Source organism: Pseudochaenichthys georgianus, unplaced genomic scaffold, assembly GCF_902827115.2.
Source record: "Pseudochaenichthys georgianus unplaced genomic scaffold, fPseGeo1.2 scaffold_507_arrow_ctg1, whole genome shotgun sequence".
In the NCBI taxonomy this organism is placed as follows: Eukaryota; Metazoa; Chordata; class Actinopteri; order Perciformes; family Channichthyidae; genus Pseudochaenichthys; species Pseudochaenichthys georgianus.
In genome coordinates this window covers 91,086-115,311 of record NW_027263068.1, presented here as the reverse complement: position 1 = coordinate 115,311, position 24,226 = coordinate 91,086, and the positions used below count along the sequence as shown (strand labels likewise).

The window sequence follows — 24,226 nt, the reverse complement described above, 5'->3', positions numbered from 1 at the left end:
TCTTCACTTTATTCAAGAATATATCAGAGTAGGTTTAACAAGTATCGACTTACATACATCCAGTATAGTGGACAATCCCCACAGGAGCACTTTGGGGCGAAGAGTCTCAGGGACACAACGACATGCTGACTGCAGTGGGGTTTGAACCCTGTTTCGAAGTCCAGCACACTACCCACTGAGCCACAGCCTAGCTATATACGCTATTATAAAAGCTATTTTAAAGACGATTGCAGCAAATAAAAAATAAAGACAATATTTTCACAAGAATATTTATTTACATGTAAGAAACTGAGTCACTGAAAAAACAGGACCGTTGACTTTAATTAAATGTATTATGTCAACAAATTACACATAACTGTATTAGGTAGGTTGAAAGCAATCATATTAAGTTCGAATACAATATATTAGGTTCAATGTAATATTATTGCTGAATTATAGGATGTTGAATGTAAACAGGAACCTGACTGTTCATCACTTGTAGCATTAGTACTTTAGAGTAAAGGATCTGACTACTTGCTCCAACACGGTCCTTTTCGTATAATTATCTAATAGTTTAAAACAGGATAAACAGGTTTCAAATTCTGTTTGTTTTTCAAATTGAAGGAATCCTGTTTGAGCTACACATTGATTTCTATTATTTATTTTGAAGGCAGTTTTTGGGGATTGTGTCTGTGTTGGTTGGTGGTGGGATTATCACAGCTGTTTGGCACGTGGGTTTTTACCAGGGTGACAAAAGGAAAGCCACAGGAAAGGCTTCAGGAGAGGAGTACATAGGACACGTATTAATTGTACTTTAGTTTTATGACATTGGATCATGGAAACAAATGGACCAAAACAGCTCTGCACTGACTTGTATCGTTCAGATGAGATTCGCTAGCTGGTGCCTCAGCAGCCGTTTCATTTTGAGTTAATTTTCTGTTGTATTTCTTTATGATTTCGACCGATACACATCCGAAAAAATGTGTATTTATTGACCCGATGACGTCACGGGTTGACACGGAACTTGTAGTAGCGGCTTGTGTGCGCACGGAATGTTTTGAACGTGACACACGGGTGAAGGTTGAAGGGGAAACATGGCAGCAGGAATCAGTGTTAAACGTGGATTGTTGAGCAGGAGAACGTGGCTTTTTCTCGCTGTGCGCAGACACATCTCAGCCAGCAGTGTTTGTCTCACGAGAGCCGAGAACAGCGCTCACAAAGCGGCTCGGGTCAACGAGAAGTTCTGCCTGGACCTGGTGAGGTGGGTCTGACACAGCTAATGCTAACAACACAGCTAATGCTAACAACACAGCTAATGCTAACAACACAGCTAATGCTAACAACACAGCTAATGCTAACAACACAGCTAATGCTAACAACACAGCTACAGCTAGCAGTATACAAACAACACGGATGGGTCTGAACACACGAACTAACTGCACTTAAGAACCATTTTGAGGTGCTTTTACTTTATTTGAGTATTTCCATGTTATGCTACTGTGTACTTCTACTTTAATTCAGAGGTACATGGTGTACTTTCACTCCACTACATGTATTTAATACCTTTAGTTACTTCTCAGATCTGGATGAATGATGTGAAATCTAACCAAGTGTTGAATCAGACTTTAGTTCCACCTGGAGTGAATCCACCAGCTACCCTGCAGTCTACAAAGTACTTCAGACTAGCTGCACCTCCACCAGCTACCCTGCAGTCTACAAAGTACTTCAGACTAGCTGCACCTCCACCAGCTACCCTGCAGTCTACAAAGTACTTCAGACTAGCTGCACCTCCACCAGCTACCCTGCAGTCTACAAAGTACTTCAGACTAGCTGCACCTTCACCAGCTACCCTGCAGTCTACAAAGTACTTCAGACTAGCTGCTCATTCACCAGCTACCCTGCAGTCTACAAAGTACTTCAGACTAGCTGCACCTTCACCAGCTACCCTGCAGTCTACAAAGTACTTCAGACTAGCTGCACCTTCACCAGCTACCCTGCAGTCTACAAAGTACTTCAGACTAGCTGCACCTTCACCAGCTACCCTGCAGTCTACAAAGTACTTCAGACTAGCTGCACCTTCACCAGCTTGAGAACATTTCTGACAACATTATAAACATATAGATTATCTGAAATGACGATCTGACAAAACGAATACTTTCAGCTTACTAGATTAGAGCGGAAGGACTTTCGAGAATGAATCTAGCAAAATATATCTATATCTGAAATGGACGCCTGCAACAGAGGAAGAGCTTTTAGAGAAGAACAAGAAGGAGATGACTGAAGAGACGGTTGAGAGGGAGAAGAGACGAAAGGAAGAGAGAAGGGAAAAGCGAGAGAAGCGAGGAGAGAGAGAGAGAGAGAGAGGAAGAGAAGAGAAGGCGAAGAGAGAGGCGAAAAGAAACATGAGAGAGAGGCGGAACGAGAAAAAGAGAAAAGAGATAAATATACCGAGAAACTCTCACACCCTAGCCATTAGATAATGACGCCTAAATGCAAGAATACAAAGATGAAACTAACTACCATAACGATCCACTTCACCTCTCATCTCCTCTATCCCACCTCTCCTGCTATCCCCATCTCTCCTCCTCTATCCCTCTCCCCTCTCTCCCTCTCCCTCCTCCCCTCCTCTCCTCTCCTCTCTCCCCTCTCAGGTCCAGGGACTATGATGGCTTTGTTTCCTCGCTGCTGCTCCCGGTGGAGGCGCGGCGCTCCTCTCTGGCTCTGAGAGCCTTCAACGTGGAGCTGGCTCAGGCAGGTATTCCTCCAGGAGAGAGTTCTCAGATCAGTGCTGCTGGTCGTCAGTGGTCTCCTCACTCGTCTCCTCACTCGTCTCCTCACTCGATCCGCCTTCTTTCCTTCTTGGGTTAAGCCCTCAACATGTGTCCCCTCTTCTTCACGTCTCTTCTACATCAGCATGTGTCCCCTCTTCTTCATGTCTCTTCTACATCAACATGTGTCCCCTCTTCTCCATGTCTCTTCTACATCAACATGTGTCCCCTCTTCTTCATGTCTCTTCTACATCAACATGTGTCCCCTCTTCTCCATGTCTCTTCTACATCAACACGTGTCCCCTCTTCTTCATGTCTCTTCTACATCAACATGTGTCCCCTCTTCTTCATGTCTCTTCTACATCAACATGTGTCCCCTCTTCTTCATGTCTCTTCTACATCAACATGTGTCCCCCTCTTCTTCATGTCTCTCCTACATCAACATGTGTCCCCTCTTCTTCATGTCTCTTCTACATCAACATGTGTCCCCTCTTCTTCATGTCTCTTCTAAATCAACATGTGTCCCCTCTTCTTCATGTCTCTCCTACATCAACATGTGTCCCCTCTTCTTCATGTCTCTTCTACATCAACATGTGTCCCCATGAGACACTTGAGCTTTCACAGACCTGAAGGCGGGACACCAGGCTTATGGGTATTTATCTAAAACTGACTTTTTGTGAAAATAAATTGCAATCTCCTAATCTTTCTACGTACCCCCTGCAATACCCTAAAGAACCCATAGGGGTCCCCGCACCCCCGGTTGGGAACCACTGATCTACATTACCACTGACAATACTGCACTGTGTATGCTACCACTGCTACTGCAGATATTACTCTATAGAGAGGCGAAGTCCCGCCCTTCTATTTCCGCCCCATGGGACCTTATTTCAGAAAAAGTATGTATTGATGTCAATGGAGAGAGAAAGATTATCTTTCCATCCCGTTTGAATTGTGCCACGAATTACACATATGATGTTTGTCCATTTTAAAAAATAATTTCCGTGTTAAAAAAGTCACAGTTTGTCGTAAAACTGTTGAAATATAAGACTATGAAAAATACGCCACTAGAAAGACTACAAATCCCAGAGTCCCGGTCCCGCATGCTGGCTCTCAGGAACCGACTCACTCCCCTCGTGTGTGTGCAGCTCTCAACGTGCCAGACTTGGAGTGATTTCCACCTCTTTGAATACTTTCCGCCTCGTTCTGAAAGAAAACAGTGAAATGTTCAGCGTGACGGCCGTCTGGGTGTGTGGTGCGAGATGGGAGATGTAGTTCATTGAGCGGTTTCACACAAACAAAGTGTTACTTCACAGTTTTATTTCTTTGACTGGTAAAATTATCTTTTACATTGACAAACCTCATGTGTGTAATTCGTGGCACAATTCAAACGGGATGGAAAGATAATCTTTCTCTTTCCAATGACTTCAATACAGACTGTTCCCGAAGTAAGGTCCCATGGAGGAAGGGGAGGGGCTTCACCTCTCTATATGCTACCATTAAAACTGACAATATATTCGTTACTAACAACAAGACTGCTCGTATTACAGCATAAACTACTGACAATACTGGCAATACTGCACTTATATATGTATTACTACTTGTTACCAGGGGAGGGAGAAGTACTTGGATCTTCTACTTAAGTACAAGTAGAAATACCAGAGTAGAAAAAAACTTGCATCAAAATGTTTCACTTCAATAAAACGTACTTATTGTGTGTCTGGTAAAGGTGGAGCTAAGTTATTACTTTATATTCTGCTTATTCTAAATTAATATCATCATTTATTAGTTGATTCACATTTCGTATCAATATCTGGATCTGCAGTAAGCAAGTAAAGCTGTCCTATAAATGAGTATAAAGTACAATATTTCCATCTGAGTTGTAGTGGAGTACAACGTAGCTTAAAGTGGAAATACTCAGCGAGCGCTCCATGTTACTGCAGTCCTGCTCAATAAGCTCGTCTAAGATGGAGGTTCTGTGCTTTCCTCCACCAGGTGAAGGACTCCGTTTCCCAGAAGTCCATTGGGCTGATGCGGATGCATTTCTGGAAGATGGCGATCGAGGAAATCTACCGAGACGACCCCCCGAACCAGCCCGTCAGCGCAGAGCTGTGGAGGGTAAATATATAACCTGAGATATATGTTTTATTATCTCGAGGGACAGAAGAGGTTCGGATCTGCTGGCAGCAACTAAGTACATTCTGTTTTTATTCTTGACTTTTCTCAGAATATTCTAGAATTGTTTTAAATGTTTGGTTTTCCCCAACATTTGTATTTTTCTAGGAATTTTTACTTATTTACGAATTTTTACTTTTTAAAAATAAGAATTTACTTTTGACTTTTGTATCATTATTTAAATATTTTTTCTGAATTTTTACTTTACAAAGAATTTGACTGGACTTTTCCCCCCGATTTTATATTTTTTTCAAAAGTTTGACTTTTTCCTCCAAATTTTTCCAACTTTTTCCTCACAAAAATTATCCTTTCGCGGAATTTTTTCTCAGAAACTAATTTTTTAAAATGTTGACTTTTTCAGACTTTTGACTTTACTAAGAATTATCACTTTTTCTACTGAATTCATTTATTTTATCCGAAATTTTACTTTTTTCTCCAAATTCTCATTTTTTAAGAATTCTTTTTTTTCCCCAGAAATTTTGTAATTTTAGAAAAATTGAGAAAATTGAGAATTGAGAAAAAGTCATAGTTCTGGAAAAGAATTATGACTTTTTCTATTGAATCTTTTTTCCCCCCCGAAATTTGACTTTTTGATCTGAGTTCCCAAAAATTCATAATGTTGACTTTTTTTCTCAGAATTTTGACTTTTCTCAGGATTGTGACTTTTTTTCTCCCAATTAACTGTTTTTTCAGAATGCTTACTCTTTTCAGAATTTGTATTGTAATCTTAAACGAACGGGCAGGAAATCACTAATGAGCTATTCTGCTCATTAGGCCCCTTTTAAATCAACTTTCTTTCTTGAGATATTTTAACCTTTTTTTGTCTAAAAATAAAAAAATCTCCAGGAACTCAGAATGTATACAGAAGAGCATTAAAAATGTATGTCTGACGCACAAAATTCTGAGAAAAATCGAAATTCTGAATAAAAGTTTTTATCCACAGAACTCGATTTTTTTTTACAGAATTTTAAGTATTTTTCTCAGAATTGAAATCTTATGCCAAGGGGCGGGACATCTCCAAGCGGTTGACCTATCACAACAGAGCCGACCAGCTAACCAATCAGAGCAGACTGGGCTCTGGTTTCAGACAGAGGGTGAGAAGAGGTGCTGCAGTATGAGAAGAAGAGCTTTTTGAACATTAAAGCATGGAGACATGTCCCAGTTTAATGCCCCTTTAAGTCAACAGCATCAGGGCCACATGAGGAAGAAAGTGAACCTGAAAATAAGAATGGCACCATTTAAAATGATTTTGAACATGTCTTGCAGGCTGTGAGGAAACACTCCCTGACGAAGAGATGGCTGCTGAGGATCATCACAGAGAGAGTACGTTTCTCACTTCCAGATGAGACGTTTATTGCTTCTGTTTAAGTGTCCTTTCCCGGTCTTAGGGGCTGCTTGACTGTACTTTACTTTAACTGCATTTACCCCCTTTGTCATTGTATTCACAATACTGAGGATCATTTCTTAAAAGGCTTGAGTAAAGCACCAAAACTCAACCAACTACACAGTTGCGATATCGATAACAGACTATTTCATCAGAAAAATGCTATATTTCTCTGAACCCGATTAATTCCTTTATTTTACTCTTTGATGGAAAAACAACATTTAGAGTTACAGCGATACAACGGGAAGCGTCTTCTTTCTCTCAAATCTCAAATTTTCCATTAACGGCCCGTCCACACAGCGGCGTGCGTTGACGCTTGGAGGTGGGCGTATCTGAAGCTTGGGGATTTTTTGCGACCAACAACCAATCACATGAATCTCCCGCCTCCGACATACGAAAACCTACCAGTTTCCCCCACTGTCTCTGCCCCCTCCCTCCATGCCTCGCTCCTCCGGTTTGTATCCCGGTAGATGAACAGAGACCGATCATTCAGCACCGGGTGATTCACTACCGCTGTAATGAATGTTCCCTCCATTTTTTTGAATATGAGGAAATGACCTGCGTAGTCTCTCCCAGCGTACACGCGGTTTGATTGGCTAGCGCTTGTACTGGCACATTTGCATAAACGGGATTTCATTGGCTGACGCTTCTGCCGAGGCGCCAAAAGTTGAACATTGCTCAACTTTTGAAGCGAGCCACGCTCCACGTCGCTTCCCAAAATGCAGTTCGGCTAAAAGTGACGTCACCCCGTTCAAAGTGAATGGGCAGAAGCGTTGGAAGCTTCAACGCACGCCGCCGTGTGGACGGGCCGTAAAGGTCCCGTGTCATGGCCATTTCTACTGATCATAGTTCCATTGTTGAGGTCTACTAGAATAGATTTACATTGTTCAATGCTCCAAACTCACAGTGGTTTCTCATCCAGCGTCTCTGTAAAGTATGTGTATTCACTCTCTGTCCTAAACGGCTTGTTGGAGCTCCTGCCCCCCCCCCTCCTCCCAGTGGCCGACAGCGAGAAACAGCGAAACTCAGCCTGGGCACACACACACACCCGCAGCCTGGCTGGGAGTCTGTGTGTGTGCCCAGGCTGAGTTCTGCGGTGTCTCGCAGACCCCGCACCAGAGCCAGCTCACAGTGTCCCGCTCCTCGCTGCAGTGAGCCTCGCAACGTCCCGCCGTGTGTGTGTGTGTGAGGAAGTCCGCGGATTGGTCCAAACGTAACGTAATTGCCGTTAAGTTAGGTCACTACGACCCAGGAAGAAAACAATGGAAAAAGAGAAATCTCCAGCGAGGCGTTCAGGGGCAGCAGACAGGTCTTCTCTGTGTTAGAGTTTTACTCGCTACAGGGTGCACTTTGAGGGTTTGTGACTCTGCAGACCGTCTACATGCAGAAAAAGCTTCATAACACAAGGGGACGGGTCAGAACCAGAAAAGCAGGTTTATTGCCAATTAGGTTAACACATACAAGGAATTTGCGTTGGTCTAAATGGTGCATAGAACATAGTGTAGTAAGAGGAACACATTGGTAGTCCTAAAATGAAACGTTATATACAGTCTAGTTTGCAGGATTCTTATTATTAAAATGTGTAATTATATTTGCGATTTTTAGTTTGTATCTGATGGTAATCGGATGTCTGTGTCCCTTGACCTTGTGTCATATCAATAACTTAAGAACCAGTCACCCTTTAGTGTTTGACAACGATTCAAACTGTGTTGAGCAGGAGAAGGACCTGGATGACCGAGCCTACAGGACCCTGCAGGAGCTGGAGAAATACTCAGAGAACACGCAGTCCTCTTTAATATACCTGCTGCTGGAGTGCTTAGGTAAGGACAGCTGATGCATTACCTGTGCATTGCGGAACACATGCTGCCATACTATTTAGTACATGTTGTCTTTTTATCGTGACTCAAAAACTGACATTCAGAGAAAAGCTTGGTCTCATTTTGAACCGGAGCATCTGCAGATTACTTCCATACCTGATTTGCTATTATCCTCTAATCTTATACACAATGCAAGATGAATACATACCTGTTTGTGTCTTCTTTGCTGCCGTCTTTACTGTAAGGGACAATAGAGAGGTGCAGGGGTGACAGATGTGTGTATGATCACACAGAAGTAAGCATCTCCCTGCTTCCTTCAATCCAATGGGATTTTCCATTTCCACACTTGTTAGCAACCGCCGTTTTTAAATTCACCAGTGGGGTATTCACTGAACACAAATCCCTTCAGCTTGTGTTGACCTCAGACCTTATTTCAATAACACATTCAGAAAACCTGGACCTGCTAATTTCCAGGTTTTACGACTCATTCCTGCACCCCTCGATTGAGTGAGGCTCTTTTATGGTTATGAAGAGAAAGGGAGGCACACCTGTTTGTTTGTTTGTTTGTTTGTTTGTTTTCCAGGGGTGACAAACGTCCATGCAGACCACGCAGCAAGTCACATCGGGAAAGCTCAGGGAATCGTGACGTGTTTGAGAGCGACTCCTTATCACAGCGGCCGGAGGAAAGTCTACCTCCCCATGGACATCTGCATGCTGGTGAGTCGACGTGATGCCAAACACTGTTAGAGTACACTGTACAGCATGGTCACATGACTTCACGTCTCAACCGCTAAGCTAAAGGCGGCTAATGTTGGGCTATAAAGGAACTACAGCACGGTCACATGACTTCACGTCTCAACCGCTAAGCTAAAGGCGGCTAATGTTGGGCTATAAAGGAACTACAGCACGGTCACATGACTTCACGTCAACACCGCTAAGCTAAAGGTGGCTAATGTTGGGCTATAAAGGAACTACAGCACGGTCACATGACTTCACGTCACCACCGCTAAGCTAAAGGTGGCTAATGTTGGGCTTTAAAGGAACTACAGCACGGTCACATGACTTCACTTCAACACCGATAAGCTAAAGGTGGCTAATGTTGGGCTATAAAGGAACTACAGCACGGTCACATGACTTCACGTCACCACCGCTAAGCTAAAGGCGGCTAATGTTGGGCTATAAAGGAACTACAGCACGGTCACATGACTTCACGTCACCACCGCTAAGCTAAAGGAGGCTAATGTTGGGCTATAAAGGAACTACAGCACGGTCACATGACTTCACGTCACCACCGCTAAGCTAAAGGAGGCTAATGTTGGGCTATAAAGGAACTACAGCACGGTCACATGACTTCACGTCACCACCGCTAAGCTAAAGTAGGCTAATGTTGGGCTATAAAGGAACTACAGCACGGTCACATGACTTCACGTCACCACCGCTAAGCTAAAGGTGGCTAATGTTGGGCTATAAAGGAACTACAGCACGGTCACATGACTTCACGTCACCACCGCTAAGCTAAAGGAGGCTAATGTTGGGCTATAAAGGAACTACAGCACGGTCACATGACTTCACGTCACCACCGCTAAGCTAAAGGTGGCTAATGTTGGGCTATAAAGGAACTACAGCACGGTCACATGACTTCACGTCACCACCGCTAAGCTAAAGGTGGCTAATGTTGGGCTATAAAGAAACTACAGCACGGTCACATGACTTCCCGTCACCACCGCTAAGCTAAAGGAGGCTAATGTTGGGCTATAAAGGAACTACAGCACGGTCACATGACTTCACGTCACCACCGCTAAGCTAAAGGAGGCTAATGTTGGGCTATAAAGGAACAACAGCACGGTCACATGACTTCACGTCACCACCGCTAAGCTAAAGGAGGCTAATGTTGGGCTATAAAGGAACAACAGCACGGTCACATGACTTCACGTCACCACCGCTAAGCTAAAGGTGGCTAATGTTGGGCTATAAAGGAACTACAGCACGGTCACATGATTTCACGTCACCACCGCTAAGCTAAAGGTGGCTAATGTTGGGCTATAAAGGAACTACAGCACGGTCACATGACTTCACGTCACCACCGCTAAGCTAAAGGTGGCTAATGTTGGGCTATAAAGGAACTACAGCACGGTCACATGACTTCACGTCACCACCGCTAAGCTAAAGGTGGCTAATGTTGGGCTATAAAGGAACTACAGCACGGTCACATGACTTCACGTCACCACCGCTAAGCTAAAGGTGGCTAATGTTGGGCTATAAAGGAACTACAGCACGGTCACATGACTTCACGTCACCACCGCTAAGCTAAAGGAGGCTAATGTTGGGCTATAAAGGAACTACAGCATGGTCACATGACTTCACGTCACCACCGCTAAGCTAAAGGTGGCTAATGTTGGGCTATAAAGGAACTACAGCACGGTCACATGACTTCTCGTCACCACCGCTAAGCTAAAGGAGGCTAATGTTGGGCTATAAAGGAACTACAGCACGGTCACATGACTTCACGTCACCACCTCTAAGCTAAAGGTGGCTAATGTTGGGCTATAAAGGAACTACAGCACGGTCACCATCGCTAAGCTAAGTTTATCAACATCCTAAAAAACGTGAATATTCTTTGGCATTTAAATGGCAAATTAAAAAAAGTCAGAAATGTAGGTGAATAAAACGAATAATCTCTGAGATTATAAAGAGATCATAGATTAAGGATTTGTATCTGTTGTTACCTTATTTATGAATATTAAAAATACATTGGTGTTATGTCAAGAGACTTACGCTTCACTTTGTGGACATTTGTGACTCTCAGAAATATTATTGTTTTCTCGTGCATTTGTCTTCTTTGTCTTTAATCTAAAACATTCAGATGACCTCCCTCATCCCGCTTCATATTTATTCGTCCATTTGTTATTTGACCTGCAACCACCCTTGTAAACTTTATTTCATCTGTGTTTCTGCAGCACGGAGCTTCTCAGGAGGACTTTATCCGCGGCAGCCGAGAGCAAAACATACGCGACGTCGCGTACGACATCGCCAGTCAGGCTCACGTACATTTACAACACGTACGTACCACCCTCTGTGTTTTCAGTTTCAAACATAGGAGAATTCACAGGAGAACGTAGAGGTGATAAATAACTCTGCACCCCAGTCAGAAGGAAGAATTCAGTTACACACGCCTACACAAATTTTAGTGTTTGTATATGAATAACATCACATCTTCAACCACCAACAGGCTGTGGGATGTTTTACATGGATATAGAGTGGAGCAGGGATGCCATATTTGTGTAGTCTGACCCTGAAGGCACCATCTCCTGGTTCAATGGGATTCCTCCATGTGATTTATTTCAGGTGATAATCTCTGTGTCAAACAAACGTTTATGATTCTTACATGTTTAGTTCAGCGGGATAATCTCCACATATTACCACTTTATGATTTCTGAAGTAAATAGCTAATTTTAGGCGATAAAGGAACTACAGCACGGTCACATGACTTCACGTCACCACCGCTAAGCTAAAGGATGCTAATGTTGGGCTATAAAGGAACTACAGTACGGTCACATGACTTCACGTCACCACCGCTAAGCTAAAGGATGCTAATGTTGGGCTATAAAGGAACTACAGCACGGTCACATGACTTCACGTCAACACCGCTAAGCTAAAGGATGCTAATGTTGGGCTATAAAGGAACTACAGTACGGTCACATGACTTCACGTCACCACCGCTAAGCTAAAGGATGCTAATGTTGGGCTATAAAGGAACTACAGCACGGTCACATGACTTCACGTCACCACCGTTAAGCTAAAGGTGGCTAATGTTGGGCTATAAAGGAACTACAGTACGGTCACATGACTTCACGTCACCACCGCTAAGCTAAAGGTGGCTAATGTTGGGCTATAAAGGAACTACAGTACGGTCACATGACTTCACGCCACCACCGCTAATCTTCCTGACCGAATTATAAAGTGCTAAGCTAATCAAAAAAGAGCAAGAGAGAAGGTTAATTCAGAAGTAATGGCCGTCATGAAAACAGGTCCTAGGTCTGTAAGAAATGTAATAAATTATAACAATTCACACGGTATGAAAATACATAAACTTGGATGACAAAATGACAGTCAATGTGCTTTGGTGTACAGCGAACAATAAAACTCTCTTTCTGCTTTTTGCTTTTCCTCCAGGCGCGATCGTTTAGCCACAACGTCCCAGAAGCCGCAAATCTGGCCTTCCTGCAGACGGTGAGTCTCAAAACACCAAGCAACATCTCTGAGTTCATGCAAAATGATAGATCAAAAAGCTCCAGACTGTGTTGTTGGGTTCCCTCCACTTGGCGGAGAAACAGTCAAACCAAAGTGAAGTATTTTGGAAATGAATGAAAGACTTTTACCTCTGAATGGATTTAAAACATGACATCCCTGCACCACTCCATTTGATGCAAACCCAATTCACTCTCAAGCTATGTCTTCTTCTGTGGTGCTGTGTGCTGCAGGTGGTGTTGGAGGACTACCTGCAGAGAGTGCGGAGGGCAGATTTTGATGTTTTCCACCCGAGTCTGAAGAAGAGAAACCCCCTCCTCCCCATACAGCTGTACCTCCGCTCCTGGAAGAAGTCCTACTGACATCAGTCCTGCTCCTCTTCCTCCTCCTCCTCCTGCAGGAAACACCTCACACACTTTGTTCAATAAATAAATCCTTGAAGACGAATGTTATTACGTAATTCAAGTATTTGATATTTTACTTACTGCTACTAACCTTTTGACCGTTATGCAAGCTTAATGAGAGACAATACAGGTGAATATGTATAACTTTTTACAACCCTCTGTTAAAAGCTTCAGAATATAGTATGAAAAAAGAAAAACGGCCTTTAGAGATATGGATTGTAGTATTCATTCATTTTGTAAACACTACGATAGGATAAAACATGTTTTACAACACAATAAGTGATTAATTTATTCCAAATAAATATTTTTCTAGAATAAACAAAAAACAATAAAATGCTGACAAATCACTTTATTGAATCAAAGGAGTATGAAACGTTATTAAATTGTATTCAGAGATTTAAGATTTAAAAGAGATATATATTTTAACTATGGTTGTGACTTGTGTATATATTTTCAGTTTAGGTCAACAGTGGTTGTTTTCATCAAGTTAAATATTTTCTGGCCTGATTTATTTGAGGAAAGTAAACTACATACACTTGTTACACTCAAAAGCTAAAATATAATGGAATATAAAGTACAATATGAATCTCTAGTAGTGGAGTATAAAGCTGCATAAAGGCGAATACCCAAGTAAAGTAAAGGTGCATTAATAGAGATTACAGTAGCCTACTTGATCCACCACTGTTTAATGCCAGGTTAGCCAAAGTAATTATTGATATGTTCTGAGATATATGTGTCAATATTGACTTTTTTTTTAAATGTGTTAATATTGATTGAAACATTTTAGTCGGGTCAACGTTTATACGTTTATGTCTGTGTCAGGTTACTTTGATAATAGTTTTATTTTACAATTAATGGAGTTACTGACACCGGGCCTTTGTATTTCTCCAGACCTCGAAGTGCTTGTTAGTAATTGAATCATCTTTGAATCCTCGGAGCCGTTAGTATTTCTTGTTTGAGTTTAACGGTTAGCCGTTTTTAAAACAAGGCTGTCCCCTGTCAAATTCAAACCCCCGGATGTGCGCCGGCCGTTGAAGCCCATATTTGGAATGTCCATTGAGGCCAAATGGCGGTATTACAGCGTCAGTTACGTCGGTAAATCAGCACATTTTTGAACTAACTAAACTACCCAGCACGACCACTTGTGTAGTCCTTATTTAAATCATGAGGGGCTAAAAGCTGTAAAATGCTCTGAAATCTGAATCCAGAGTTATGTTCTCTCTCCGTTCATCTGACTGACAGAGAGCGGGAGATCAGAGGCGGGGCTTTAAGGGAAAGTCCACTGCGCATGCTCTATGGGCCCACGTCCGGGTACTTTCTGAATGTACATTCGCTCCACTTCGGGCTTCATTCGCCACTGAGAAACTTGCACAGGAATGAACGGAGTATCCAGTTCTCTTTAATACATATTTAACAAGGTTACTATCCACTATTGTACTACACTACACCTTAAAGGTAAGTATTGTATTATTTTTACTTACATACATTTTCAGATTACAGTTTCTCATTCCCTTCCTGTCCAGTGAAAAACACTGGCTGAGTGCTTTGAATGGTTGTGATTAATTAAGTATTCCTTCATGTGCTGTGAAAATGCTCCTCCTTTTTAATTTAAAGGTGACCTATCATGCAAAATGCACTTTAGTACGTCTCATATACATGAATATGTGTCCCCGGTGTTCCAGGGAACTCACCAAGTGTCAGAAAACACAACCCTCTCTATTTTCATCCACACCCAAATCTCTTAAAAAGGGGCTGCAACGGATCTGATACAGACTGATCCAGATTTAAACACTTCTATGACGTCACAGAAGTGGCGCTACGGCTATTGGGCCAACTCCACCAATCAGGAGGAGACAGCCACGGATATTGCCGTTCAAAAGCGCTGGAGTACATATGCCAGGCCTGTAGATGACCGGTCGATACCGGGCGGCCCTGTCGGTAGATCATTTGGGCTTGGTCATTTTAAAAGTAGCTCCCAAGCTGAAAAAGTGTGGGCACCCCTATTATGATGCATTGCTGCAGATTAAACAAGCCAATGGTTATATTAAAAATAAAAACATCTAGAGCAATAAAATGCATCATACACATTATTGCAGCAGTAATATGAATCCACAAACATCATAAAATATGATTTTTTTTACTGCATAGGGTTTGAATGCAGGATGTTTACTTGTACTGGGATGTTTTCACTCTGTGGTATTATTATTATGTTTATTTCAATAACTTCGTTTTTAGCTGCATGTCCATTTCTGTTTTACTGACTGTGTACTTGGAACTGTCTTACTCTGAGAGCAGCTGAACATACAAATAAAATCCCTGTATAAACACATTCAGGTGATGAGACTGGTTATGAAACAAAGGGAGGAGCTACAGACAGGGAGGGACATGCAAAGTGAATGTATGAAGTCAAACTGCCAGACTCCATTTTACACTTCGTCAGAGCAGGAGGAGGAAAACACGGTGAGTGTCAAAAACCAGGCTCTGCTGGTTTTTTAACACATTAAATAACATTAACTATTTACTCTGTTGAACTGTATGTCAGAAAATACATATTCTATACAATCAGCATCCTGGAGTCCAAGGTGATATCTTCAAATGTTGTAAACTTTGGCATTTCCTGGTTTGTGAGTCATCAAAGCAACATAACATGTAGCAGCACAACGCAGTCAAAATAGAGAGCAGCCTGCCTGAACTCTGACTGATTTGTTATAATGAAACCACAGTTTATCATAATTGTGTGTGTGTGTGTGTGTGTGTGTGTGTGTGTGTGTGTGTGTGTGTGTGTGTGTGTGTGTGTGTGTGTGTGTGTGTGTGTGTGTGTGTGTGTGTGTGTGTGTGTGTGTGTGTGTGTGTGTGTGTGTGTGTGTGTGTGTGTGTGTGTGTGTGTGTGTGTGTGTGTGTGTGTGTGTGTGTGTGTGTGTGTGTGTGTGTGTGTGTGTGTGTGTGTGTGTGTGTGTGTGTGTGTGTGTGTGTGTGTGTGTGTGTGTGTGTGTGTGTGTGTGTGTGTGTGTGTTACTGGTTTATCTCTCAGACTGGAGAAGATGAGTGATTTTAAAGATGTGGAGGAGGACACATCCTCAGTCTCCAGCTGTCTGTCTCTGAAGAGGGAGCGGTCTGAAGACTTCCCTCCAGACTTCAGAGATGAACCTGGACCCTCAGACAGGAAGTAAGAGTCTGTTTCTACTGTGACCTGAAGAGGATTCAGTTTTTATGTTATCTGATAATCTGAACTGTTCTTTAATAACCACATTCGTACAATAAAGAAACACAGTTGATTACAGTAAAGAAGTTGAATTGATCTATTGTTGTGCTCCATGGTTTTACCAGCGATAGTAAATAATCTACTTTGGTAAAATCATTTTCACATTTGACATTTAAGACTTTGTGTTAAGCCTGTTAAGCACGACACAAAAACAGAAAGTTCAGAGCAAGTCCAAAAATCGATCAAACAGACATTAGGCTAACAATATATTCCCAAAGATCTTGATTCTGTGATTATAATTCTAAATATAGCTATAATGTGGATTTTAACAATTTGGGAAAACGAATGTAAAGTGCTATAAAGGATGTGTTCATCTCCACAGAGGGAAGAGGAAGAGTGGTGTTCCTGTGGAGGAGCAGCTGTCCTGTGCTCTGTGTCAGGACGTCCTGAAGGATCCAGTCTCTACCAGCTGTGGACACTGGTTCTGCAGACAGTGCATCGCCTCATACCGGGAGCAGCGACCTCCATCAGGAGACCCCTCCTGTCCCCAGTGTGGAGAAAGATGGAGCATTTTACAAAGTAAGAGGCCGAACACGTTCAGCATCTTTACCGCCGTCTGGGCGCTGGGTGTCTGCTATTGTGGCAACTTTTATGAATGCATCGAACCATCGAATCTTTTTCTTGTTGTTTTTTTTTTAAATCAGTGTTTCCCCTATATACAAATAGTGGCGGCGCAGCGCCGCTGCTGAAATATGTGCGCCGCTGCTAGGGGGCGCCAGCCAGGTACCCAAAAAACCTAAACATTTTAAATAATAATAAGTGGTGACCCTTTTTCCTTTTTGATTGTTTGTTATGTGGATTTGTAGTATTTATATGTTCAATAAAGGTGTATTTTTGCTAAATCTTGAGACATTGCCACTGTATGTACTAGGCAGGGCCGATTTTGGCATGGGCGGTCGCCTAGGGCGCCATATCTGGGGGAAGCTGTGCTGGTAGCTCTGGGAGGGGAAGAAACTAGGGCTGTCAGTCGATTAAAATATTTAATCGCATGATTGTCCGTAGTTAATCGCGATTAATCGCAAATTAATCGTACATTTTTTATCTGTTCTAAATGTACCTTAGAGGAATATTGTTCAAGTTTTTAATACTCTTATCAACATATGAGTGGACAAACATGCTTTATGCTATTTATCATGTTGCGCGCACTATCCGTGCTGAGTGTGCTGACTTCTCGTACAATGTCCCGCTGTCTGGCTTCCTGCATCAAGTCAAGTGCTCGGCGCAGTTGTGGCGAAATGTCGCTCCTCTGTTTTCATTTAAACTGCTCCTCGTATCCGTTAGCGCAGCTAGCTAGCACCAGATGCTAACAACAACAATGCACGTAAGGTCTCTCTCTCGCTCGCTCGGGCCACACACACACCCTCCCGGTCCTCCCGATGGCCAGTCGGTGCCTGCCGGTGAGCGTGGAAGTGTGGTCTGCCGCAAGCGGACGGCAGGAGCTGGGCTGTCAGCATCAGCGTGTAGATGGTATTTTAAACTCGATGCGCTCTGAAACTACGGGGCGGCCGAGGAAAAAAAAAACACATGCGTTAATCGCGTTAAAATAATTAGTGGCGTTATTAACGCGTTAACTTGACAGCCCTAGAAAAAAAAATGTTGACCGTTGGTGCTCATCCTAATGTTCGGCCTTGATGTAACAACATTCATAATTAAGTAAATGTAACACCCTTTTCACCCCGGTTACACTTTTAATTTGCCCTGTACGATGGGCGCTGCAACTGATGAAAGTGGGGGATGTTGGCTTATCAGGCGCCCGCACACAGCCAAAGTGCGAGCGAGAGAGGGAGAGAGAGAGAGGGCGCACCGGTACCGGCACTGTTGTTACTAGAATCTGGTGCTAGCTGCGCTAACGGATATATGAAGTAGATGTTTCTACAACCAGGGTGGAGGAGAGCTCTCCTGTCAGATTGAGAGGCTCAGTGAGGTGAAGGACTCTGAGTGTTTAGATAAGTTAATTTTAGTCTAAGTCATCTCAGTGGGTCTCAAACGTTTTGACCACAAATTATGTAAACACATATTTCCAAGACACTACTTTATAATTATTAGGATAAATAAAAACAGGTTTGAAATCATTCCAATGTTTACTGTAGGACAGTAAACCAAAAATATCGTTTGAAGTTGGAGGGATACAAAAATATGCATTTAATAAATAAATGTTAACTAGGTAAAATAAGATATGAATGAACAACAAAAATAAAATAAGGTATGGTAGGTTATTGGTTATGTTCATATACTTATTTGATTATTAAAATGTAAACCGATCTTTTTCATATGGGTGTTTAGAGTTGTACCCCCTAGATCAGGTCTCTAGTAATTGTGTGCTCAAAGTGCACCAGATTGAAGCATTTTACTTTAAAATGCATACCCCCGGACCCCCCTAGAGGATGTGACGTCCAGCCCCCAATTCAAACAATACTGAATAGATACTGAATAGATTTGAAGCCATTTTTACGTATATTACGTCAAAATGTCAATAAGTTTCTGTTTTTGTAGTGTATTGTCTTTAGTAGAGATTTTTTATTTATTCTTTATATATAAAATCTCGTCTAAAATCTCGCCTAGAGCAGCAAATTGTCGAGAACCGGCCCTGGTACTAGGCCTCAAGACGAGCCTTTCTTGTGCTGGCAGACACATAGAAACAAATTGGCGGGGCGCACTTCGCACGTGCACACACTAAAAAGTTCCACGCGGTCTGCGCTCACATTATGCTGGGCCCATGTGCCTTAGCACCGCTGCTATGACTCCATCCTAGGGGAAACACTGTCAATTGTGTATTAAAATAATTTATGAGGAACAGCAATATTTTTTCATAGAAAGTGCTGTTTCTGGACGGAAGATGTCAGGCTCCTACTAGTGTCTTCATGTCCAGGATTGTTCTTGTTTAATTTTTGTTGGGTTTAATATTTTGTTGTAAAGCATAGACGTTAGAATATTTTATATCAAAAACACATTTTTTTAACCCTGTCTCTATTTCTCTGGTTTATTATTTAAAAAATTATTTTCCTGATTCTCTCACGTTTCCGTCTCTTCCAGCAGAACGTGGTCTGCAGGAGGTTTTAGATGAACATAGGCTCAGTCTGAGGAGGAGATGTGAACGTGTGACTGAAGAAACTGATGAAAGGGAAACCCTCCTCAACAGGATCTTCACTGAGCTCTACATCACGCAAGGCCAGAGTGAAGAGGTTAATACCCAGCATGAGGTGAGGCAGCTGGAGACGGCTTCCAAGAAGGAGCCCCTCCATGACACTCCAATCAAGTGCCAGGACATCTTTAAAGCCTCACCTGACCAGCAGACTCCCATCAGAGCGGTCCTGACCAACGGAGTGGCTGGCGTTGGAAAGACCTCCTCGGTGCAGAAGTTCACTCTGGACTGGGCCGAGGGTTTGGAGAACCAGGATGTGAGTCTGGTGATCCCGCTCTCCTTCAGGGAGCTGAACCTGATCAAAGCTGAGCAGTACAGTCTTCTCAGGCTGCTCCATGTCTTCCATCCGACCTTACAGAAGGTCACAGCAGAGCAGCTGGCTGTCTGCAAAGTGCTGCTCATCTTTGACGGCCTGGATGAAAGCAGACTTTCTCTGGACTTCAGAAACAAAGAGGTCGTGTCTGATGTCTCACAGCAGTCCTCAGTCAACATGCTGCTGACAAACCTCATCAGGGGGAAGCTGCTTCCCTCGGCTCTCGTCTGGATAACTTCCAGACCGGCAGCAGCCAATCAGATCCCTCCTGAGTGTGTGGACAGGGTGACAGAAGTACGAGGCTTCACTGACGCCCAGAAGGAGGAGTACTTCAGGAGGAGATGGAGTGATGAAGACCTGTCCAGCAGAATCATCTCTCACATCAAGAGCTCCAGGAGCCTCCACATCATGTGCATGATCCCAGTCTTCTGCTGGATCACTGCTGCAGTTCTGGACCACATGCTGACTACAGACCAGAGAGGAGAGCTGCCCCAGACCCTCACTGACATGTACTCACACTTCCTGCTGGTCCAGACCAAGAGGAAGAAGCAGAAGTATGAAGCGGGACATGAGGCGAGTCCACAGCAGCTGACGGAGGCTGACAGGGAGGTTCTTCTGAAGCTGGGGAGGCTGGCGTTTGAACATCTGGAGAAAGGAGACATCATGTTCTACCAAGAAGACCTGCAGCGCTGTGGCCTTGATGTCAACGAGGCCTCGGTGCACTCAGGAGTTTGTACAGAGATCTTCAAAAGAGAGAGTGTGATCTTCCAGAAAACAGTCTACTGCTTTGTTCACCTGAGCGTTCAGGAGTTTCTGGCTGCAGTCTACGTGTTGCACTGTTACACCAGCAGAGACACAGCGGTACTGAAGGACTTCCTGCAGGGAGACTACAACAACAGCAGAGATCAGGAGTACCCATCCCTGGATGTCTTTCTAAAGGGAGCCATGGCGAAATCCCTCAGAAGTAAAAATGGCCACCTGGATCTATTTGTCCGCTTCCTCCACGGCCTCTCTCTGGAGTCCAACCAGAGGCTGTTAGGAGGCCTGCTGGGTCGCACAGACAACCGTCCAGAAATCATCCAGAGAGCCATCAGCAACCTGAAGAAGATGAGAAGTGATAACATCTCTCCTGAGAGGAGCATCAACATCTTCCACTGTCTGACAGAGATGAAGGACCTCTCAGTTCATCAGGAGATCACAGAGTTCCTGAAGTCAGGGAACAGATCAGAGAAGAGACTCTCTGAGATCCACTGCTCTGCTCTGGCCTACATGCTGCAGATGTCAGAGGAGGTTCTGGATGAGTTGGACCTGGAGAAGTACAACACATCAGAGGAGGGACGACGGAGACTGCTTCCAGCTGTGAGGAACTGCAGGAAGGCTAGGTAAGTCCAGATGTGATTAACTTTATAAACTAATTAAGATCAGAAGTTTATTTCTTCAAATAAACACTTTAAAATGTTTTAAATACTTTTAGAAAAAAATAAAATGAACACAGTAGTTGTAGTAATTACTTTGGGTGGTGGCGGTGACACCAAGGCATGTCAAACTAATGAAGTACAGGACCTCCGGTGACATCTTGAAAAAAGCAGCAGCTTAGAAGTGGAGCTCCGTCAGAAGTTATACAAAAATAGAGACAACTAGAGATATTATATGTTTTTTAATGCAAAGAAGAGCACTCGTCAACCAGAAACAAAGGTCCCAGCAAACGGGACGTTTTGAAGGAAAAAGGTGATAAACCGTGGAGACCAGCTAGCCCAGCTAACCTTAGCTTAAAAAGTGATTTGCGAGCCGGACCATGAAGTAATGTTGCTGGAGGTATTCGGGAAACTACGTAAGGAGAACCAAGAGGGGCATAATTAAATAAAAAGAGCTCTTTGGCGATTAGAACATGAAGGGAGGATCGGAAAGTTGGAGGACAGAGTTGGCATGGCGGAAGATGTAGCGGGGCGGCAACACAGGGCGCTACAATACCTGCTACACCGTGACATTGCCTTTACAGCCGCCTGCAACCATCTCCAAAATAGACTGAGAAGGAACATCGTGAGAATCTTTCAGGTACCAGAGGGGAGTGAGGGAGGAAACATGGTTGAAATCATTAAAGAACTATTACGCAAGGTGCTTAAAATACAGCCACAAATGGACATTAAGATTGAGAGAGCACACCGGTCACCCTTGTCTACACGCAGAGACCCGACAGCCCCTCCCAGACCCTTCATCATGAGAGTTTTAGATGCAGCGATTAAAGATATGGTGATAAGACAGGCATGGAGTGACAGGTCTTCTTCCAAGATAAGAGGATATTTTTTTACCAGGTCTACTCTCCTCAGTTACACAAGAAGAAGGCTAAAGTACATGCAGTCATCAAGCAGCTTAAAAGGAAGGAAATACCGGCAAAGTGCTAATACCCAGCGCAGTTAAAACTCAAGCTGAGCACAGGGAGAATACCTACTCCACGCTGGCGAGCGCTGCAGCGCTGCCGAAAGACCTGGGACTCGAGGTGCGCTGTGGAGAAAAGGAACGCAGTGAGGAGGAGTTAAAGGAAGGATGGAGGAGCAGCGGGAAGACGAAGAAAGTCAGAGTTAGCTCTGTTGTACATACAGTAATGATAACAAATATATAGTGAATATAAGATGTATAAGGTATATAGTTGTTCCTTATATAAATACTAGAAAATAGGTTGTTCTCATAGGTTATTCTAAAATACTATAAACCATTTCTTAAATTCTGGCGGAAACCATTTTCTTAGTTCGGAATGAGTGGATTACACTCACTTAGACCTTTTTTTCATGGTAATGTATTTTTGGTCATGTTTGCACTTATGTGCTTTTTCCCACTGAGAGGGTAGGTCACACCTCTCTGCCAAAAAGCCAACGGGGATCGGGCAGGTGGAAGTTCAGTTCAATATATATATATACAGGAAAAATATCCTGGGACAATTAATGAAGCTGGAATGTTCTGTAGCTCTGATTCAGGAAGCTCACCTAACCGAAATAGAGCACCTAAAGTTAAAGAGAGTGGGTTGACCAGGTCTATAGTGCATCATGTGGGAACAGGAAAAAAAAGGGGAGTAGCCATCTTATTTAACAAATCAGTATACTACAACAATGAGAAAGTCTTACAGGACATTGAGGGTTGTTATGTTATGGTGATTAGAACGATAGCAGGTCTAAAAATAATCTTAAATGTGTATGCATCAAATGAAGAATGCCAACATTTGAAATAAAAAGATTGCAGCCCTAGTGGCCGATAATGGAGAGGGAATAATAATCATAGGGTTAGGGTTGGACTTCAATTGTATACTGAACATGATGAGGGAGCTGGGATTAGTCAACATCTGGCGTCATTTGCATCCAAGCGACTTCACGTTCATGTCCCACGTTCATGGAAGTTACTCGAGAATAGATTACTTTTTTGTATTAAAAAAGGACACATACCGAATAAAAGATAGCGTAATTGAACCAATCACAATTTCAAACCACAGTCCTGTCTCTATGAAAACTAATTTAGGGCTAGATAAATGTTTTAAGAACTGGAGACTTAATGTCTCACTACTGGCAGATAACCATATAAAACAGGAAATACATTTGGCTCTATCCAAAAAACTTTGCCTTGAATGATAATGGTACTGTCTCTCCTTCGGGGCTATGGGATAAGGCCACAATTAGGGGTACAATGATCTCTATAGGTTCTAGATTAAAGAAGCAAAGACTTGTGAAACAACAAGAATTGGAAACAGAAATTAAAAGGTTAAAGAGGGAACATAAGCAAGAAAAGAGGAAGTACTTAAGAAATTGAAGAAATCTAGAATGAAACTGGATGAAGCATTAACATACAAAACAGACGGATTCCTCTGGTTCATATAGAAAATATTATGAAATGGGAAATAAGGCTAGTAGATTATTGGCATTTCAGTTTAGGAAAGCCCAGTCCAGCCGCATTATCTCTAAAATTAAAAATCCTGAAACAAACCAGACAGAAACAGACCCTAAAAAATTAGCAGAAGCTTTTGCAAAATATTACGCACATTTTTATAAAGGGCAAGATCAGGAATTTAAGAAAGAAAGAATTTGTGATTCTTTAAAACCCCACAAAATAAAAAAACTGACAATTGACAAAGCATCTAAATTAGCAGAGCCTATCGGAGAAGAGGAAATTAAAGAATCCATTGCTAAACTAAAGAACAACAAATCACCGGGAGTAGATGGGTTTGCAGGGGAATACTAGTCTTCGTGAATTATCTTTCCCCTATATTATGCAGAGTATATAATTATTGAATTCAGGAGACCCCCCAAAATCATGGTCGCAAGCTATCATCACAGTCCTGCATAAAGAGGGAAAGGAAACTCTACAATGTACTAGTTATCAGCCCTTAAGTCTTTTATGTGTTGATTATAAAACTTCAATCTTAGCGACCAGAGTACAAAATGATATAAGGAAGTTAATAAAAGCTGACCGGACAGGATTTATTTCAGGTCGCCAAGGGAGGAACAATGTAAGGAGAGCTTTAAACCTTCAGTCAATAGCGGAAAAATGTAAACATCCTACAATGCTTCTCAGCTTAGATGCTGAGAAAGCATTTGATAGAGTTGATTGGCTATTTTTTGAACAAACATTATTGGAAATGGGTTTTGAATTTTTTTTACTACATGGATTAGTTTGCTTTACAAGGATCCTAAATCAATAATAAGAGTTAACGCTCACTGCTCCGATTTCTTTAAAGGAGAGAGTCACGAACTT

The 24,226-nt window shown here is 42.6% G+C and overlaps 2 protein-coding genes across 7 annotated transcripts in view; both read left to right on the top strand.

Moving 5' to 3' along the window:
• Positions 1-1,018: 1,018 nt before the first annotated feature.
• Positions 1,019-12,815, top strand: ndufaf6 (NADH:ubiquinone oxidoreductase complex assembly factor 6). 6 transcript variants are annotated; one of them, XM_034078893.2, is made up of 9 exons: positions 1,019-1,240; positions 2,631-2,730; positions 4,740-4,862; positions 6,186-6,242; positions 8,021-8,123; positions 8,704-8,837; positions 11,078-11,179; positions 12,294-12,350; positions 12,602-12,815. In XM_034078893.2, exons 1-9 carry the CDS (start codon positions 1,074-1,076, stop codon positions 12,728-12,730), a joined length of 972 nt encoding a protein of 323 aa, XP_033934784.1. In that variant the 5' UTR covers positions 1,019-1,073; the 3' UTR covers positions 12,731-12,815. The 6 variants fall into 6 exon arrangements, with proteins under 6 accessions (XP_033934784.1, XP_033934785.1, XP_033934789.1 ...); XM_034078897.2 differs by having other exon boundaries at positions 1,111-1,235; XM_034078894.2 differs by lacking the exon at positions 2,631-2,730 and having other exon boundaries at positions 1,019-1,235.
• A 2,195-nt stretch (positions 12,816-15,010) lies between these two features.
• The window catches only part of LOC117442937 (NLR family CARD domain-containing protein 3-like), a 73,155-nt gene continuing 63,939 nt past the window's right edge, over positions 15,011-24,226 (top strand). Inside the window, 4 exon segments of the mRNA XM_034078899.2 lie at positions 15,011-15,232; positions 15,804-15,938; positions 16,357-16,553; positions 19,068-20,871. Coding sequence (XP_033934790.1) covers positions 15,814-15,938; positions 16,357-16,553; positions 19,068-20,871 — 2,126 coding nt within the window. The 5' untranslated portion in view covers positions 15,011-15,232; positions 15,804-15,813.